Source organism: Sus scrofa, chromosome 16 (assembly GCF_000003025.6).
Source record: "Sus scrofa isolate TJ Tabasco breed Duroc chromosome 16, Sscrofa11.1, whole genome shotgun sequence".
Taxonomy (NCBI): domain Eukaryota; kingdom Metazoa; phylum Chordata; class Mammalia; order Artiodactyla; family Suidae; genus Sus; species Sus scrofa.
The window spans coordinates 23,550,202-23,571,112 of record NC_010458.4 but is presented as its reverse complement, the minus strand read 5'-3'; the positions used below and the strand labels follow the sequence as shown (position 1 = coordinate 23,571,112).

The window sequence follows — 20,911 nt, the reverse complement described above, 5'->3', positions numbered from 1 at the left end:
GTCCCTACCCATCTCCAAGGCTGCCGCCCCTGGCAGCCACACCTCTGAACATGGCATGGAATGCTGGAATTGGGGGTGGGGGAGGCAGAAACCCCTCGAGGGAGCTCCGATGAAGGTTCGACTCACTGAGATCAAAGCTGGGGCCCTCCTGCCCCATCTCAGGGTGGCCTGGCAAGAAGCACCCTCCAATGCACCCCGAGTAGCCATGCCTTCCCTCCTGCCTGTTTACATGGCTTTCCAGGTGGGCTGTCCTCCAGTCAGCTCCATCCTCAGCTCCATCTGTTTTTTTTTTTTTTTTAATTTATAATGATTTTTATTTTTCCATTATAGCTAGTTTAGTGTTCTATCAATTTTCTACCGCACAGCAAGGTGACCCAGTCACACGTATATGTATACATTCTTTTTTCTCATGTTATCATGCTCCATCCTAAGTGACTAGACATAGTTCCCAGTGCTACACAGCAGGATCTCATTGATTATCCATTCCAAAGGCAATAGCTTGCATCTCCATCTGTTCTTTTTTATTTATTTATTTATTTTTATTTTTTTTGTCTTTTTGACATTTCTTGGGCCGCTCCTGCGGCATATGGAGGTTCCCAGGCTAGGGGTCGAATTGGAGCTGTAGCTGCCAGCCTACGCCAGAGCCACAGCAACGTGGGATCCGAGCCGTGTCTGCGACCTACACCACAGCTCAGGGCAATGCCGGATCATTAACCCACTGAGCAAGGGCAGGGATCGAACCTGCAACCTCATGGTTCCTAGTCGGATTCGTTAACCACTGAGCCACGACGGGAACTCCTCCATCTGTTCTTAAAGCCAAAAGGGATGACACTGGCTCCACTACACTGTCTACTCCTCATTCCCTGCTCTGGCTGTAACAGAACCCGAGGGGCGGTGGTTTACTACTGTGCCTCCTCTTCACTGTAGGATCACACAGTAAATACTGCGTCCTGCGGAATATCTTATTTGTAATCAAAGGCCTTAACCCTGCTGTTTACAAACACACCCACCCTAAGCTTTTATTACTACTTTACAGATGTTGGTACCTAAGGTCCAGAGAGATATGATGCTTTTTTTTGCATTTCTGTTACTAAGTCAATATACGTCAGATCTGCACTTGAGAGCTTCTAATCCTTTGTTGCACTAAAGTCCGCTGTGATTTTCTGGTTTGTACCAGCAGGACTTCCATTCTACGCACACACCCCCCCCTTTTTGCTTTTTAAGGCCACACCCATGGCATATGGCAGTTCCCAGGCTAGGGGTCTAATTGGAGCTGCAGCTGCCGGCCTATGCCACAGCCACAGCAATGCCAGGTCTGAGCCACATCTGCGACCTACAGCATAGCGACCTTGGAAATAAAACCATGGACGGAAGTGATAAGCCTGAGTGGAAATTCTGAGCTCATGACAGTACCCTATTAACAGTTCGTTAAGCCACACAGCGCTGACCATATGCCAGGTTCTGTGGTCCTTCATAAATACAGTGATTCTAATTCTCACAATTAAGTGACACTATGATTCACACTATTATCCCCATTTTTTAGATGCAAAGACACCAACTTGAAGGTCAAGCTACTGGTCCGGGTTGACACTACTGGTAAGGAAAGAGCTAGACAGAACCCCAGGAGGCTGGCTGCAGAGTCTGTGCTCTTGTCAGATGTGTGAAACTCACCAACCTCCTCCCATCACGGGCCCTACCTTGGACTTGTGTTCTGACCTTCCTCATGTGGTGACATGAACAATGGCAGGGAGGTGAGGAGGTGAGAGGCAGTTATCTAAATGCTGCACTGGTAGCTCACTTCATCTCTACAACCACTCTGTGAGGCCTCTATTATCATCCCCGCTCAGTTGAGGAATAGCAAAGTTACATAACTCGCCCAGTGGGGAACTCGGCTTTAGCCCAGGCCGGCTGGCCCTGGAGCCCAGGTGTACAACCATTCTGTTGCTGCCTTAGCCTTCAAGCAGGAAGGCGACAGCAACTCCGCTCACACCCGCCATCAGGAGGCGATGTCCTTCTTACCTCCGCCATCCCCTCCACCACCTTCTGCTTATCCACCTGTAAGATGCCGTTCCTCGCTGTTCGAGACACATGCAGGTCGTGCCAGTGGCCGAGGCTGAGGGGCTCTTCACTCCTGTTGAAGGAAGGAAACTGAGCGTGGGTTAGCAGGGCTGGCATCGTGGATAACGTCCCAAAACCCAGCTCTGATGAAATGCGCCAACTTTAGGCACCTCACTGTGTTCAGCAAAGAGAAAAGCGTCACTCCTCCTTAGTAAACACAGCAGCGCTCGCTCCACTGATTGGACCCTTTCACAGCAGGAGTGCCGCATGTATCACTTTACTTCTTACAACAAGCCTGAAATGTGGGTAGGATTAGCCTGGTTTGCAAGAAGAGCGGTGACATGAGGGTAAAACACGATCAGAGTTACCCACAAGCTTGGATGATGAGAAAATTAAATGGTCTATGATGTAAAACAGATTCTTTGATGCACTGATGTCTGCAGCATCCCTTGAAATACATAAAAAAATAAGATGGATGGAGGGATGGAGGGATGGGGGAATATAAGGTGATCAAACAGGCAAACAGAGCAAAACGTTAACTGTAGACCAGAAGTGGTGGGTAAAAGGGTGTTTCCTGTGCAAGTCTTTCAATTTTTTTTTTTTATTTTTTTTTTACCATTTTCTTAGGCCGCTCCCATGGCATATGGAGGTTCCCAGGCTAGGGGTTGAATCGGAGCTGTAGCTGCTGGCCTATGCCAGAGCCTTAGCAACGCGGGATCCGAGCTGTGTCTGCAACCTACACCACAGCTCACGGCAACGCTGGATCCCCAACCCACTGTGTGAGGCCAAGGATCGAACCCGCAACCTCGTGGTTCCTAGTCAGATTCGTTAACCACTGAGCCACAATGGGAACTCCTTGACTTTTCTTTATGTTTGAAATTTTTTATAATAAACTAATCAAGGGGACAGATTCTACATTATCTGATATTGTGAAAAGGACTAAAGGTGCTTTAAAAAACTTAATTATTAATGCAAGACTAAAACATTTGGCGTTTAAATGATATTGATAGGAGTTTTACACCTTACATTTTACAGCCAGGTGCGCAAAAAGAATCTAATGATGTATTTATAGTGTGTTTCTAACGATTATACATAGTTCCTGGCCTTCACGGAACCTCCCAATTATTTTTTCGTCCTGGATCATCTTTAGAAACCCATCAGGAATACCAAGGGGCACAATTATTGAAAGGTCTCCACCCCCTCACTTGGTTTTTTTGCTCTGGCAAATGCTTTTGTGATTTGTCCTTAGCAATTAGAATTTAATCACCTTGGCTCAATCAATATGCACTAAAGCTCTCTTTCAGCAGCCCATCTCCGTAATAACTAACGGCACCCGAGCCTGTTCTTGTCCTGCAGAGGTCATTCCCTGTCGATATGCTGCCTCCCTCAGCACAGTGATATTGATCACGGCCATCATGAGCTCATTTCAATTGTCTCGAGTTTTGAATCAAGTTCATCATAAATCAGACCGCCTTATCCTTTTTTCCTAAATGTAAAATGACTTGGCTGATCCCACAATTTCCTGTCATTCAGTCTTTCACTGAATGGTCTCAAGGAAGCGGGAGGTCTTTGAAATGGTTTTCAAAATAAATATCTTCCAAAGGGCCATCAGAAACACTAACCATGAAGGCTGCTGTCACTTACCCTGGAGAGGGGATGACACAGGGGAACAGAGTCCCTGAGAAATTCTGAGCTCTTGCTTCTATTTATCATACCTAATACTCAAGAATTCCTTTTTCCAGGAGCCCTTCTTGACAGGCTGGGAAGCAATAACTTATGTCTTAAAAAAAAGTTTTTTTTTTTTAAATGCCTCTTGTCCAAAATGGGCACAGAATTATGAAAGAGAGAAAGGCTGGATTTCTAAGGTTCCACGTGTCTGTGACCCCACAGCTGGCGCCGCCACAGCAGAGGGACAGGGGGCAGGGGGCAGTCTGTGCAGGAGGAGAGAGGACAAGCCCCAACCTTCCCTGGCCCTTCCTGATCATTTCTTGTTCAGGAGGAGGCCATTTGAAAGGATAAGGTGTCTTCCCTTTTCAACTTGACAAATGGTTCTAAGTGAAGTGCTTAGACTGTTTTGCGTAATCATATGTAAACTGAATCAATGAAATACCCACCAAAGTTGTCTCAAGACAGAGGATGGTCTTGCCTAACCAAAGGTACAAAAATGTTTGTCCATCCCTCAAGGGAGGCATCACTGCTGTGTAGGAATTTCAGCCTTAAGGACAAAAATGAACTGTCCTTTTTAAGAACTGCTGAAACCATAAGTTCCCGTTGCGGCTCAGTGGGTTACAAACCTGACTAGTATCAGTGAGGAAGCAGGTTTGATCCCTGGTCTCGCTCAGTGGGCTAAGGATCTGGTGTTGCCATGAGCTGCGGTGGCTCGGATCTGGCATTGCTGTCTGTGGCTGTGGTGTAGGCAGGCAGCTATAGCTCTGATTTGACCCCTAGCTGGGAACTTCCATGTGCTGCAGGTGCAGCCCTAAAAAGACACACACACAAAAAAAAAGACAAAAAAAAAAAAATTGTTGAAACCTAAGGCAGCAAGTATTTCCCAGCAGCCATGAAAAATGATCAGCAATTAAGGGCAATGCCTTGTTGCAACATCTCACCAACAAACACTTTCTAGAAATGACAGTCCAGCAATATGCATTGTGATTGAATACAGCCGACGAGTGCCGACAATTTCCTTTAAAACAACAACAAAGACTAACTGATTTCCTGCTGCAGGGCGCCATGGAACAAAACACGCCAGTGAGTTTCAAAAAGAGTAGAAATCGCCAAATGGAGGAAAGAAGTAGGTCTGCGTTAGATGAGCAGGCCTCCGGCTCCAAGGTAAGAACTACCCCGGTTAGAACACGGTAAGCAGAAGGAGACATTAACAACTAAGAAAAACATCTGCGCCTCCCAACTGCAGGCTCTGAGGGATTCACAGAGATCCTGCCACACTGTGCAGGAACCACGGATCTGCTGAATCGATGAAGAGCACCAACTAGAGAACAGAAGGCATTTTTGACGACCCAGAACCAAGTCTGCAGACACCAGCAAGCACTTGAGAAACTTGTAAACTATTGAAACTTCATGCTATTGAAACCAGCCATCACACAGCCCTCCCGAGCACAGTGGTAGGGAAGGGTCTTTGCAAGTGCCCATGATTGGCTGTCAGTTTCTATCTATGGATAACAGAAAGAGCCATGCTAAGTAACTAATTACCACCTAAGAAATAATGCAAGAGGAAAGTTAAAGTTTAAAGTGGGGTTGGAGTTCCCGTCGTGGCTCAGTGGTTAACAAATCCGACTAGGAACCATGAGGCTGCAGGTTCGACCCCTGGCCTTGTTCAGTGGGTTAAGGATCCGGCGTGGTGGTGAGCTGTGGTGTAGGTCGAAGACACGGCTCGGATCCCACGTTGCTGTGGCTGTGGTGTAGGCCAGCGGCTACAGCTCCGATTCGACCCCTAGCCTGGGAACCTCCATATGCTGTAGGAGCGGCCCTAGGAAAGGCAAAAAGACAAAAAAAATAAAAAAATTAAAAAAATAAAGTTGGGTCACCAAGGACATTTCTGTACATTAAATTTCTATTAGGACTTTTTTTATTAGCTGTCATATATTGGCCAAGTACCCACCAAGTGACACTCTGAGCAAGGGGCTGATGGACAATTTATCAAGTTTCTGTTGATTGGGTTGCGTGATCTCAGGTGAATGGAAGATGGTTTACCCCCATCTGAAGCCAGCCCAGTTTTCCAGAGAGTCACTACCTGCTGGGGAGTCACCTGAGAAAAGGAAACCTTGCCGGCAGGAGAGCATTGTCTCTAGGAAGCATGTCATCTGTAGGAATGAGGACAGGCTTCAGAAAAGATAACTGTGTACAGAAGACAGAAAGAGAGCCAACTGGTAGATGACCAATTTGTCTTTCCCCAAAGTGATTGCTGTTTGGCTTTTGAGGGGAGGGATCCCCTGACGGTCTCAGCCCTTACCTGAGCACACCTGTCCCAGAGCCACAGTCAAAGCGGAATTCCACATGGCCCCCCGCCATGGTGATGGACAGGAAGTCTTTGCTGCCCGTGTCATAGCTGTACAGGAGGACGCCGTCCTCTGAGTCTGGCCGAAATGTCATCTCAAACTCCATGAATGAAAGGTAATGGCGGGGCTCCAGTGGCCAGGGTGTGGCAGCGTAGGACCTCAGAGACTCTCTGAACTGAGGAATGGTCAAGGTAAAAGCTGAAAAAACAAGCACGTGGTTAGAAATCCCTCATGTTCTTTTCCTCCCTGGTCAGAGCTAAGCTCTACCTCTCAGCTGCTCTGAAGGTAGGTGGGTGGTGTCACTGAGTTCTGGCCAGGGGAACTGTGGAGCAGTCCGCAGCATTCCGGGTCTAGCCTCTGAAGCGTCCCTCTGTCCACTCACTCTTCCTCACCAGCTGGCTGGATGTAGGAAGCCCTAACAGAGCCACTAGAACATAGGCACCTGAATCCCTGAATGACTATGTGGAGCAGAGCCAGCCCCTCCCACCACCGACCTGCAGGGATGTGAGCAAGGACCAACCTTTATTATGTTATGCTTTGGAAATATGAAGATGGTACACAACAGCTTTGGCTTTGGCTTGTTCTGACTCACAATGCCCTTGTCTAGGTGACCAGAGATTTGAGATTATACAGTGTGAGAAAAACATTTCCCCAGGATGGTGTCTTAGGGTCAAAACTGAATCACTGGTAGAAAAGTTAAAATGTGGTCAACCCTGCTTGGTTTTCCAAAATCTTTTAAATGTTTAAAAGTTTCTATTCTTATGTGTGTGTTGGTATGTACATATGTATTTACATGTATATATACATATGTGAGTATATACACTCATAATATATAATCAATATATACTGTAGTGAGAGGTGGAACAATTCAGCAGAAAAGTACAATGAAAAAGAAATAGCACTTTTTTGTTAATATTACTGTGCATACCTCTCCAACATCTTCTCTGAAACTGTCAGATAGTGTAAGGAACATGAGCTGTGAATGCTTCAAATTCTGATACAAACCACACAGAGTTCCCCAAAGTTATGGGAGGGTCAGGAGGAGCCCACCAAAGCCTGGCCCAAGAACATCTTAAAATGAACTTGTCTTTGGCTAGTTCATCACCACCTGAAGATGCTCCAACCTGGTAAAAAATAAATAAATACAAAGATCCTCCCATCCCTCCCAGCAAAGCAATGTTAATCCCATCAAAATCTATGGGACCTTGCTCAAAGTACATCGATGAGAAATGACCTCAACAAGAATTAACAATGCAGACAGCGCCATCAACTTGTTTCTTTCTCACCATCTTCACAGTGCCGACCTCTAAATCCCAGGGGACAGAGGCAGATGTAGGTGTCGGCTTTGCTGGCCGTGCAGGTGCCACCATTAATGCAGGAGGCTTCATCACAGATCCCACTGCTGCATTCCCCTAAATACAGAACAAGGAGAACCACAAAGCCAGGGCATGTGAACCAGGGCAAGACTGACCACACCCAACAGCTCACAATCTTGAACAAACACAGCTCACGCCCCACCCATGTGGATTTGCTCCTCTGCACAACTGCAAACCCGCTTTCAGGATCAGTTGCACCAGCCCTTCATTTAAACTCGATTTCGCCTTATTCTTTATGAAGAGCCACAGGGAAGCTTTAAAACACGGTGGACACAGTAAATCCAATAATAAACTACCAGGCAATTTTAGGACCCCTGACAGGGATGATGGTGTTGTTTCTGCTCTAATCCATCTCACTGTTCCCCCCACAAGAGTGTGTGTCAATCCCTCCAATATCAGCAGAGTGTTTATTTAAAAGCATTCTCATTTGTGTGGCCCCAATTGCCTAAGTGCTACCCACCTTGATGGTTGAAAGTTGAGGCAAGCAAGATAAGCAAAGAAGCCGTTGAGGGGCCAAGTCTAAGCTGATTAGCTGGCCTTGACCTTGATTGTTGACTCTGTCTGAATTAGAGAAGGACCGGGGGGAGGGCTCCCTAACACCTTAGCAGGAGAAGGGAGGGTGGGGAAGGGTCCCAGAATCCTTTTTTTTTTTTTTTTTTTTTTTGCTGTTTAGGGCCGCACCCTCGGCTTATGGAGGTTCCCAGGCTAGGGGTCGAATCGGAGCTATAGCTGCCAGCCTACACCATAGTCACAGCAACACGGGATCTGAGCCGCATCTTTGATCTACACCATAGCTCACGGAAATGCTGGATCCTTAACCCACTGAGCGAGGCCAGGAATCAAGCCCTAGATCCTCATGGATCCTAGTTGGATTCGTTAACCACTGAGCCATGAAGGGAACTCCCAGAATCCCTATTTCGAAGCTTAAAGATACAATCTCATGACAGACAGGAAGGTGACCAGAAGTAAAAAGTGCTGAAAGGCTCAACAGCAGGTGGGTTAGTTCTCTTTACCAAACACAAATTAGATAGGGACACATAGTCATTTTCAAGTGCAGGTCACCAGACGAAGTGAAAACAAACAGAGTGACTTTTGCTGGGCTGCTTTTCTGCTGCATCTTGGCTCTTCCTTTTCTCCTTGTGTCTAATAAATAAAACAGCTGGGCCACAAACAGGCCCAGCACTACATAGGTGAGGGGTGGAGGCGAAGGGGGTGCATCTCTGACCGAGTCATGAGGGATCCAGGTCTACACTCCATGGTCTCCAAGCCAGGAGCTGCCTCCCATGAGAGGAAGCAGCCTGCTGGCCTGATTGTATCACCTCTGCAGAGTAAGTCTCTTATCCTCTCCCATCAGTCATCTGTGTTGGTTGAACTGATCCAGTCTTTTTTTTTTGCAAAAGCCTCCTCGGAGGAGGGGGAAGGGCTGGGCACACTGCGTACCCAGGAGAGGAGATGGATTTCAAGAGCTGATAACAGAATTTAATTACAGCCCTTCCATAAGGCTTGCCCTCCAGCCGGGTGGGCTGGCCTCTGTGAATTCCAGCTGGGGGCCACTGGAAGTTCAAGCAGAAGTGATCGGTGGTCTTTTTTTTTCTTTCCCCAGCCACAGTCTGGAGAACATGGCCAGCACTCAAGCCTCCACACAGAGGCTGACTTGGCTTTAGAGAGCCAGCCTCTCACAAGTACCCACATTCCACCACCTTCTGTGGGCGAGAGTCTTTCTCAGAGAAGAGCTAGTCCCACAGGAAGATGTGGGGTCCTTGGGTCATTTTAGAGACACATGGAAGAAATTATTTTACAAATTTGCTTTGCAACTCTTTGGTATAAGTAGGAGGAGGGGGTGGAGGCTTGAAAACCAGCCAGAATTATTTACTTGATGAAAGCAGTGTTTCAGCAAGAGTGTGCTGGCTACATACAGTACGCAAGATAGATTGTGAGTTATGGGGGTGGGAAAGAAGAGAGAAGTCCTATGGGGAAGAAAATGGGCTGGAGACAGTGAGAGCAGAGGAAAGAGAGAGAAAGTGAACAATCAGAGAGATGTAATACAGGAGTTTCTACCCTGGTGCAGTGGGTTAAGAATCTGTAGGAGCTCAGGCTGCTAAGGAAGCATGAGTTCAGTCCCTGGCTGGGTGCAGTGGGTTAAAGGACATGGCATTGTTACAGCTGTGGTGTAGGTCGCAGCTATGGCTCAGATGCAATCCCCGGAGAGAGAGAGAGAGAGAGAGAGAGAGAGAGAGAGAGAGAGAGAGAGAGAGAGAGAGAGAGAGAGAGAGAGAGAGAGAGAGAGAGAGAGAGAGAGAGAGAGAGAGAGAGAGAGAGAGAGAGAGAGAGAGAGGAGTTCCCATTGTGGCGCATCGCGAACAAATCCGACTAGGAACCATGAGGTTGTGGGTTCAATCCCTGGCCTCGCTCAGTGTATTAAGGATCCGGTGTTGCCATGAGCTGTGGTATAGGTCACAGATGCGGCTTGGATCTGGTGTTGCTGTGGCTCTGGTATAGGCTTGGAGGCTACAGCTCTGATTAGACCCTTAGCCTGGGAACCTTCATATGCCATGGGTGAGGCCCTAGAAAAGACAAAAAGACCAAAAAAAAAAAAAAAAAAAAAAAAAGAGAAGAGATAAAGGGCAAGGGGTAGGCAGTTCACCCTAGAGATTGAAGGTCAAGGATACTCTAGCATAATCTCCAGGCTTCTAGCTGGGAAGTCTGAAAGGAGAGTGCAGGAGGAAAGAAACGAGGGACGCTTGGAACAGGACTTGGTTCCTGAGGAGCAGAGGAGAAGTTGGCTTTTGTTCAACTTAAGCGTCAGGGGATGGTGGAAATGTCCACTGCTGATCCCCACGGCAGGAAGGGCTCCTGCACACAGGTGAGGGTGGGAGGGGCAGCAGCAGCAGGGCGGTGGGGGTGGGGGACCCTGACAGCAAGAAAGATGGGCTCTTTGGAGTTCCCGTTGTGGCTCAGTGGTTAACGAATCTGACTGGGAACCATGAAGTTGCAGATTCGATCCCTGGCCTCACTCAGTGGGTTAAGGATCCAGTGTTGCCGTGAGCTGTGGTGTAGATCGAAGATGCAGCTCAAATCCCTTGTTGCTGTGGCTCTGGTGTAGGCTGGCAGCTACAGCTCCGATTCGACCCCTAGCCTGGGAACCTCCATATGCCGAGGGAGCAGCCCAAGAAAGGGCAAAAAGACCAAAAAAAAAAAAAAAAAAGAAAGAAAGATGGGTTCTGGGCTCTTTGAGAGAGGGTGGGATGGAAGGGCCCTTGGAATCCCCAGGGAACCACTGAGGGTTGAGCAGCTGGCAGAGAAGGCAAAGGGAGAACAGACAAAGGACCACCAGACAGGGTGGGCTCCCAGAAGCTCAGGGAGGAGCAGGAGCAAAGAGGGAAGTCAAGTTAGTACTGCCGGAGAGCTCCAGGAGGGGTGGGCAAAGAGAGCACCACTCACAGCTTCAGGACAGTGGTGGAAGGCAGAACCCCAACACAGGAGGTTCAGACAGGGGGCCGGAGGGGTGCTGGAGTCAGGTCTTGAAAGAGAGGGAAGAGGTTCCCAGGGTTCCCAAATTGGAAGGGTCCAGGATTCCGCAAACAGGGCTCTGGTTGAAGCTGGAGCAGAGGTGAATAGGCTAGAGCAGGGGGTCGCTGAACTTTGATGGGAAACACATTCATCTTTATATTCCATGATCTCTAACAAACTTGAGTCGTTCCTTCAATTAATAATGTAGGTCATGAACCGCCAGTATTGGCAGTTCTCATGATTTATGCCCAGTGGACCTGAGAATGGGGTGAATCACTTTCCCTTTGTTACCGAAATCTCAAAATACCATTTATGCCCATCGCTACTTTGGAAACATGGTAGTTGTTGCACCCACCATGAAAGGATTCCGTTCTTTAATGTAAAGAAGCACACACATTACTATTAAAATGAAACTTCATTATATAGCTTCATTTCAAAATAATTGTTTCCTATGATGTATACCGTCTGCATTTGAAAACATCCTTCTGAGAAGAGGTCCGTAGACTTCCCAGACTGCCAACAGGGTCAATGGCACACAAAGGTGTCAGAACCCTGGGGTTATTGGGAAGAGACAATCTTGGCAGCAAAATCCCAGGGACGGAGGGAAGGATGGGTGCAGAGCATAGATGATAGGTTAGTTTTAGAGAGAAGGAAAACTTTCACCTCCGAGAGTTGGAAGAAGGAGGTGTAAGATCGTATTTATAGGGAACGAGCAGGACCTCATCATCAATAAACCAAAAATCTTCTATTGACATTACACCCACTGCAGACCCGCGTTTGTGTTGGTCTATGCAAGATAATGAAGTGAGCGGCAGGAGAGAAATCGGGCTCCCAAAGAGGGAAGAGAAGGCGGAGTGGAAGATACTAAGACCGTGGACAATGAGCCATCTCCCTGCTGCTTGTCTCCCCATTCAGCCCCATGATGAGGCTTCTCTATTTCCGCTCCTAAAGATCTGTCACATCTGCCACCCCTATCACCCTGGATCAAACCACCATCGTCTTTAAAACGAACTACTGCATAGCCTCTCAGCTGATCAACATGCCCCCCCACCAAAGCCGAAGATATTGTCTTATGAGCCGCTGTAGTCAGAGGGATCTTTTCAAAACACAAACTAGTTCATGGAACCTGCCTTCCCCTTACACTCCCATTGGGACAAGCCATTTCCTCTGCTTGGAATGCACTTCTCTCTCGTCTCTGCTTTCTGAGCCCTACTCTTGCTTCGGATCTCAATTTCACATTCATGCTCAGAAATGCTTTTCCTGACCCTCGGCCCATAAATCCCCCTATTTTTCTAGTGTTGCACTATCACTGCCCCCCCCTTCTTTGGTTTTGTGTTTTTAGGGCCACACCTGCAGCCATTTGGAAGGTCCCAGGCCAGGGGTCCAGTCGGAGTTGTAGCCGCCAACCTAGGCCACAGTCACAGCAACTGGAGATTCGAGCCGTGTTGCAACCTACACCACAGCTCACGGCAATGCCAGATCCTTTAACCTACTGAGCAAGGCCAGGGATTGAACCTGTGTCCTCATGGATACTAGTCAGGTTCGTTTCCCCTGAGCCACAACAGGAACTCCCCATTACCTCCCCTTTGTAACACTTACTTGGAAACCGTACTCATTTATTTCTGAGATGATTATTTGATTAATTTGGCCTCTCCTTGTAGCAGGTACATGAGGGATGAGCTGGGATCCTGTCTGTCGGTCTTGTTCATTACTTTATCTCCGGAACCCAGTGTTGTGACCAGCATTAAGCAGGAAGTTAAATAAGTATTTACTGAGTGGCAGAAAGCAAGAGTGAAAAGCCATGGTGAGACTCGTAGCCACTGCAGACCTCTTGTTTCCAATAACTTGGTAGGTTGGGTCTATAGCACCCAAGATGGCACTAGAAAAAATGAGTGGTGGTGGTTTAGGTTTGAGAATTGGGGCGGAAATAATACAAGAAAAGGCTGGGCCAGAGAATGCAACAATTTGCTGAGATTGCTGAGTATTCTCGAATGTGAGTTCGGAGAGAGTCCAATAGCCGGAAATAATCTAATGAAGGCGATGAGGTGGGAGGGGTTGAGTAACGAAAGGCCCCCTGGAAAAAGGTTTAGTGGGAGTGGGGAGGTGGGACAGTGAAACAGCTGTGGCTGAAGACGGTAACGGGAATGCCAAGGTAGAGATCAAAGGGAGGAGCTGGGACGCAAGGACTGTCCTTACCCTATTCTGGAAGCCTGTATCTCCACAGAAATTCATCACTGTTTGCAAAGGGCCCAGTCTCCCCCATACTGAGACTGCATTTAACTTAGAGGAACCTGAACTTCACGTGGACTCACTCAAAAGAAAGCAAACATGTTGGGTGAAGGGGAGCCAATCCTGTTCTCATACCCCAGAGGGAAAAATGGGAAGAAATTTTAAAAAAGGCCATGTGACCAATGCCTGCCATTAAGGTCATAGAGAGCAATGGAATAACGCAATAGCTGCCACCAGGGAAAGGAGCCAGCAAGCTGGGCCCTCCTAGTTCATCTGCTCAATGGAGATGCTAGTTGACATTTTTCCACATGAGAATTTAAAACACCATCAGATACCAGCCGCTGCTCAATTTTGCAACCTCTTAACTACCTATCAGAGGTCACTGCAGCCTCGAAACTCCCAGATCTGTCCTGAGGCCTGTTTCCCTCTTAGTTCAATGAAGAGAGAAGAAAAAACTCATGCCCTGTGGATGGCGGAGTCAGAATATTAATAATCATATTAACAGGAAATATTTATAATAGATTTGCTATGTGCAAGGCTTTATTCTCAGTATTCTATAGGAACCACAACTCAGGCAGCCAAAATAACCTTATGAGGCAGTTACTATTTACAGATGGGGACACTGAGTCCCAGTGAAGTTAATGGATCTGTCAAATCCAGGCAACCTCAGAGTCTGAACTCTTCAACACCTCAGGGGGTTTCTGATGGGCCTGCTGGTTCTTCCATCCTGAATCATCACAGATATTCAAGAAGAGGGATTTTGGAGACATCGTCCTGCCCCAGGACGTGCCTTGTAATAGTTTAAGTCATTACTGTTGGTTGTTTGCTTTGATTAAATGATCAACTGAGGAAAAAGTAACAGAGGAAATAACAGGTGGAGAGTAATCTTCTCCTTTCAAGTAAACCCCATCTTCTGTAGTTTTAACAATGGTATCACCTTTGGGAGTGAGAAAGCTAGAAGGAAGCAATTTGAAGCCAATTCAGGAGACTGATGAGGCAAATGTGCTTGGGGGCAGACACTGGAGCCAGAATCCCTGAGATCACAGCTTATCAGCTCTACCACTTACTAGCTGTGTGACCTCAGGCAAGTTACTTAACTATCCTGTACCACCAACTCTCATCTGTAAACACTGAGACTAATCATAGCACCCGTTGTAGGAATTTCAGAAGATTAAAGTAGTTCAGAATGGTGGCTACATGTAGTAGCTGCTCAACTAATATCAGCTACAAAACAAAGAAACAAAACGATCCCTGGAGTCCCAAATCCAAGCTTTGATCCAGGAATGGAGAGAGGGAGGGATAGGATCGTATGTGATAAGGAAATGCAGCCAAATGTGAAGGGTAGAATCTAGGGAGTGGGAACCTGGCGTTTACCATGCATTCTTTCAAAAATAACATCTCGAAGATGGAGAAAAAAGGAACCCAAGAGAGGGCCTTGCCATTTCTTCCCACAACAATGTTGTATGAGGATGTGATGCTCAGAGTTGCAGTACCATCTTGGGATTACGAGTGAGAAGCAAGAGAACCACAGAGATACCAACCTAGAGTGCTAACATTACCGAGTCGTTGTTAGGGACTGAACTGGGTCCTCCCAAACCTCAAAGGTTGAAGTCCTAACTCCCAATGGGACTGTATTTGGAGTTGGGTCCTGCGAGGAGGTAATTACGGTTAAATGAGGTCATGTGAGGGGGGGGTGCCTAATCTAGTCTGACTCGAGTCCTTTTGAGAAGAGGAAGAGCCAGGGGTTCAAGCACAGACAACAGGCCATGTGAGGACACAGGGAGGAGGTGGCCATCTCCAAGCCAAGGAGAGAAGCCTCCAGAGAAACCAAACCTGCCAACACTTTGATCTTGGATTTCTAGTCTCCAGAACTGTGAGAAAATAAATTTCTGTTGTTTAAACCACTCAGTCTTTGGTATTTGTTTATGGCAGCCCTGACTGACTAAAATAGTCACTGAATTAACCAACCTTAGAATTATCGACCTGCTTCCTTTGGTAATGGAATAAATGTCCTTACTGCTTTTTTATTGTATTTTTTTTATGTTTTGCTTTTTTAGGGCCACATCTGTGGCATATGGAAGTTCCCAAGCTGGGGGTCAAACTGGAGCCTATACCACAGCCACAGCCACACCAGATTCAAGCCGCTTCTGTGACCTACACCACAGCTCCCGGCAAAGCTGGATCCTTAACCCACTGGGCAAGGCCAGGGATCAAATCCGCATCCTCATGCATACTAGTCGGGTTCAGAACCCGCTGAGCCACAACGGGAACTCCATAAAATGTCCTTATTGCTTTAAAAACAATCCTGGTCTTTTTAACAAATGGTGATGGAACAACGGGGCATCCACACACACAAAAATGAATCTAGACATACAGCTTACATCTTGCATAAGAATTAACTCAAAAGGGATCACAGACCTAAATGTAAACATAAAACTCCCAGAAGATAACACAGGTGAAAACCTAGATGATCTTGGGTGAGGTGATGACTTTTTAGATACAACAGCAAAGGCATGATCCATGAAAGAAATAAATGATAACCTGGACTTCATTAAAATTAAAAACTTCTGCCCTGTGAAAGACAATGCCAAGAAAATGAGAAGACAAGCCACAGGTGGAAAAAAAAAATTTCAAAAGACACATCTGATAAAAGACTGTCATCCAAAATATATAAGGAACTTGTAGAACTCAATAATAAGAAAAGAGACAAGCTAATTAAAAAATGGGCCAAAGACCTTAACAGACACTTCACCAAAGATATACACATGGTAAATAAACATGTGAAAAAATGCTCCATATCATATGTCATTAGGGAAAAGCAAATTTCAATAAGGTACCACTACACACCTATTCGAATGGCCGAAATACAGAAGCCTGACAGCTTCAAATGCCAACAAGGATGCAGAGCAGCAGGAATTCGCATGCACTCATGGTGGGAATGCACAGTGGTACAGTCACTCTGGAATACGCTTTGGTGGTTTCTTACAAAACTGAACATACTCGTGCCATCTGACCCAGCAATCACACTCTCTGGCATTTATTTACCCAAGAGAGTTGAGAACTTACGTCTACCCTCAAACCTACACATGGATATTTCTAGCATCTTTATTCATAATTGACAAAATTTGGAAGCAGCCAAGATGTCCTTCGGTAAGTGAACAAAGAAATTGTGGTACCCCCAGACAGTGGAATAGCATTCAGTGCTAAAAAGAAATGAGCTCTCAAGCCATGAAAAGGCATGGAGGAAACTTAAGACACATATAACTAACTGAAAGAAGCCAATCTATGAAGGCTACATAATGTATGATTCCAACCATGTGACATTTTGGAAAAGGAAAAAATATAAAGCCCATAAAAAGATCAGTGGGGGAGTCCCCATAGTGGCTCATTGGGTTAAAAACCCAACTAGTATCCATGAAGACACGGATTCGATCCCTGACCTCGCTTAGTGGGTTAAGGTCTGGTGTTGCTGTGGCTGTGGCATAGGCCAGCAGCTGCAGCTTGGACTGACCCCTAGCCTGGGAACTTCCATATGCCGTGGGTACAGCCCCTTAAAAAAAAAAAAAAAAGGATTTGGGAATGGAGGGAGTAGAGAGACGAACAGGCAGAATACAGAGGATTTTTAGGGCAGTGAAAATACTCCGTATGTGACCTATGGATCTGGGGTGATTATGATGTGTTAATAGGCTCATCAGTTATAAGAAATGTCCCCTCTGGTGGGGGATGGGTTTGTTTATTTATTTTTAAGTTTAACTGAAGTATAGTTAATTTACAAGGTTGTGATAATTTCTGCTATACACCAAAGTGACCCAGTCATACACAGACGCATATCCATTCTCTCTGATTCTCTTCTGGTGGGGGATGTTGATAACTGCGTGTGTGCGTGTGTGTGTGCGTGTGTGCGTGTGTGCGCGTGTGTGTGTGTGTGTGTGTGTGTGTGTGTGTGTGTGTTGGGGGGGTGTCCTAGGTATGTGTGAGGGAGGAGGGGATAGGGGAAATCTCTGTTCCTTCCCCTTAATTTCACTGTGAATCGTAAACTATTCAAAAACAAAGTCTTATTTTTAAAAAAAAGTAAAATAGAAACAAAGAAAAAAAAGCCCCATAATCCTAGTTCTGCCCCATTTGGGATAAGTTCTTCAACTTTTACAAGTCCCCCTGTCTTCATGTGTAAATAAGTATGATGATAATTTCCCCTGCCCCCCGCCGTCCCCGAGAGTGAGTGTAAGGAATAAATGAGAGGACTTCCAAGCACACGTCTGGCACAGTGGTCAAGAGTTCGAATGTGACCACTTCCTTTAAAAGCAGAGAGTAGATGAAAGATCCTTCTACATGATTGTGTTGCTTTTTCCACTGGACTTGGGTGACGAAGGGTGGAAAGGCTGACTTGCTGTTGCCTCGTCGGATGAGTCCAGGCCACGTTTCATGAAGAGGCCAGGATGGCAGCAGGACCCAACCAAGGGTTTGGGGCATGCTTAAGAGTTATTTACCATGTCCTGGTGTTCAGGTTCAAGGTCATCATGTCTGCAGAGCCCCAACCTGACCCCTTAGAACCACCTCCTTCCTGAAGCTCAGCCCAGGGTTATGGCCCATGAAGCTGCTCCCCTCCCTGGTCCCACCCAGAAAGGCAATCCCACAAGGGCACCCCACCTGCCCAGCAACCACTTACCCACATCGGCCCCGCTGAGCGCTTTCCCCAGGGGCCAGGGCCTCAAGTCCATTCTCTTCCCATTAACAGTGAGCGACTGTACACAGCCTTGAAAGCCTCGGTTTGTCCCTGTGGCTCTCACCAACCAGTAAACACTGGGAGCCCCACCAACATAAAGAGGAGTCCGGAAGGTAATTTTACTGTACTGGCCCTTTAAGAAAGATGGAAACCTTAACTCACTACACAAAGTCAAAAGCTAAAACACCACAGAGTTTCATGAGGGACATGGGGTAAGATGCTGTTTATAGCCCCAGTGTTTTCTTCCATCCGTACTTTTCTTTACGTCACTGTCCTACTGGAAAATGAAGCCCACAGTTAACCATAGGAAACTCAGCTTCTCAGAGGGCTGGGTTTCAAGAAAGGATGATTTTGGAATGCCTAGAAGGGAAGGGAAGGCAGGTCAGAGCCAAGAGCAACCCAACAGGCAGGGTACTATGCTGGGCGTCCAAAAAAAACCTTTCTCTTTCCACTCCTGACACCAATTTACTGTGTATCTTGGATGGGTCATAGGACTATGCTGTGTCTTAAAAGGTGATAATACTCATTTTGTGTATACGTGGGCTAACATTGACCCTTTTACCATCCTCGTCACCATTATACTATATCCTGCAAGAGGCATTTGTGAGGGACAGGGAAATTGCCAAGACTGAGTTGCAAAATATTTTGAAATTTGCTCATGGACCCAATTTATTTCTAGTGTTATTACAGCGAGGTAGGGACATTTCCAATCTTAGACTAGACCACAATATGGATTGTAGGTTTCGAGGTTACAAAAAACAGAGCTGAACATTTGGTGGGACAAAATTAAGGTGCCCTTGGTTATTTGTTTTTTTTATCACAGAAATACCTCATTCGTTTGGATTAAAGTGGGTGGGGAAAGGCATGCTGCCGGAAGTTATAAAATGTCCAGAATGTAAGCCACTGAAATGTAATCTTTATCCTTTATGCTTTTGTTATCAAATGGTAAAACATCTAATCATTGCTTTATCTTTACTAAGGAACAGATAAGAACCATTTGTAAACAGCATATTAAATATGAGATAGGCAGCTTTGAAGTACTCACAGTGCATTTTAAGGATTAATCATTTGCTAGTCACTGGCACACAGCTTTTCTTAGATGAACTGAGTCCCCTGTTGGCTTATTTCATCAAGATCCTCAGAATGCACTGCGTCTGGGTCCCATCTTCACCCCTCTGGCCATGTTCCCTGATCCAGGACCACAGCAGGAGCCTGACAGCTCAATCCCTTTCCTTTTCCCGAGCATTAAGTACATCCTGGGGGTGAATGATTCCTCTGAGGCTCCCATCACAACATCCCAAGAAAGAGTCTTCGAGCCTGGCCTTTATCTCCCTTGGATGAGGGTTGCCTTTCAGCCCCTGGAACTTGCTTTGCCTGCCTTTTCAAAGAATTGGTGGTGCCCTAGAGTTTGCATCCCCCGCTCCCCGGAAGAGCACTTAACAGTTTTTAATGGGTGCTTAAGTGTGAAAGTCCAGCTCCCTTGATTGGTGCTGGAATAATTCCAGGTACAACATACACGCTGGGGCTCCCTGGTGGGATTATGCTGAAGCAAGACCCTGATGAACTCTGCCTGAGACTTTACTCTTGCTGAGTTGTGCCCCATTCCTGTCCATCTTAATCCCCTCTATTACAGGTTTCCTATGAGAGCATTTTCTTAATGCATCATTTGCAGAGGATTCCTTATCTCAGGTTTGTTTTGGGGGAACCCCTACATAGGACAAAGTCACTATCTCCCAAGACACTTTATTAAACATTCCCCACATCTGCGGTCCTACTTAGGCAACTTGCTTAGTAAACCTGGTAGCAGAGAGGAAGATGTTGCCCTGAGTATCCATAAAATTATGTTTCTTGCAATTAATTCTCGTATTTGTTAACATCATAGACTCCAAATGCAATCCTCTTCTAGGATTAGAGCCACTGTTAGAGCACTACGTAAGCACCAGAGATTATTACCTCTATTTTTTTCTAGATGCTATGCCTCTATTAATGCAACCTGTAACTTCTTTAGCTTGTTGTTACCACAAGGCCCTATTTATTAACTTTTACTGAATTCCCTTATTTTAAACCATAAGACATTTTCACATGTTCCTTCTGTTACAGCTTCTCCATCCTGTATGCATGCTAACATTTGGACTCAAGTTCAAATCTTCTTTATTCTATCAAATTTAATTCTAATCATATTAGGCCTATTGTTCTGGCATTTATGTGACTCTGCAGTGCATATTTCCTGTCTTTTCCTTCCTTAGAAATATATGCATATATGCGTAAGTGATGTTCCCGCATTCACGCTCACTTATCATATTTGGATTCTTGTTCCTTTGGATTCTTGTTCAGGGTCCAAATGAATGAGATTTATTTTTTCTATTCTTTCTTTTAAAACAGCAAGTCATGACCCTTTATATAACATGTCTTGTCAGCAAAACAGTGAAGAGCCCAGGCAAGGGAAAAGCCATACACACATACACACAAAGACTTTCTTGCTACATTTTTCCTCAGAGAATACAGACACCTGCCTGATTATAATTACAGGCTCGGTTCCTTGGCAGGTTGCTAATCCAAACTATTTATTCTAAACACAGTCCTAAAATTGCTCAGAGCATGACAAATATGTGAATACCTAGGTGATTTGCTGAGTGGTCCAACGGTGAAATTGTTTTACCACTTCCTATAATCATGGCCCCCAAAAAAGGTGGATGAATGGATTATTCCTGCATTTTGAACCAAGTGAACCTTTCGGGATGATTTTCTAAAGCCACAAGATTGCAACACCCCTGCCTTAAAAGCAAGCTTTGTGCTTGGCACTGATAATGGCTTCTATTCTTCTAAGATGGGCCTTCTTCCACCCGTGGCTTTGATGTCCTTATAGAAAGAGACCTGTTGCCTGTCCCCATGCACCCAAGAGCACAACGCTGGCAAATTCCATCCTCTTCTTCTGTCAGTGTGGGGTAGATGCCTGCCCTGAAGCCCCACCTTGAATGGAAAGACCAGGTTGCATGGGT

At 46.1% G+C, this 20,911-nt stretch overlaps 1 protein-coding gene across 1 annotated transcript in view; it reads right to left on the bottom strand.

Moving 5' to 3' along the window:
* EGFLAM (EGF like, fibronectin type III and laminin G domains) overlaps positions 1–20,911 on the bottom strand; it is a 203,298-nt gene that overhangs the window by 35,122 nt on the left and 147,265 nt on the right. The window contains 4 exon segments of the mRNA XM_021076641.1: positions 2,020–2,131; positions 6,029–6,272; positions 7,361–7,486; positions 17,856–18,045. Of these exon segments, the coding sequence (XP_020932300.1) occupies positions 2,020–2,131; positions 6,029–6,272; positions 7,361–7,486; positions 17,856–18,045 (672 nt within the window).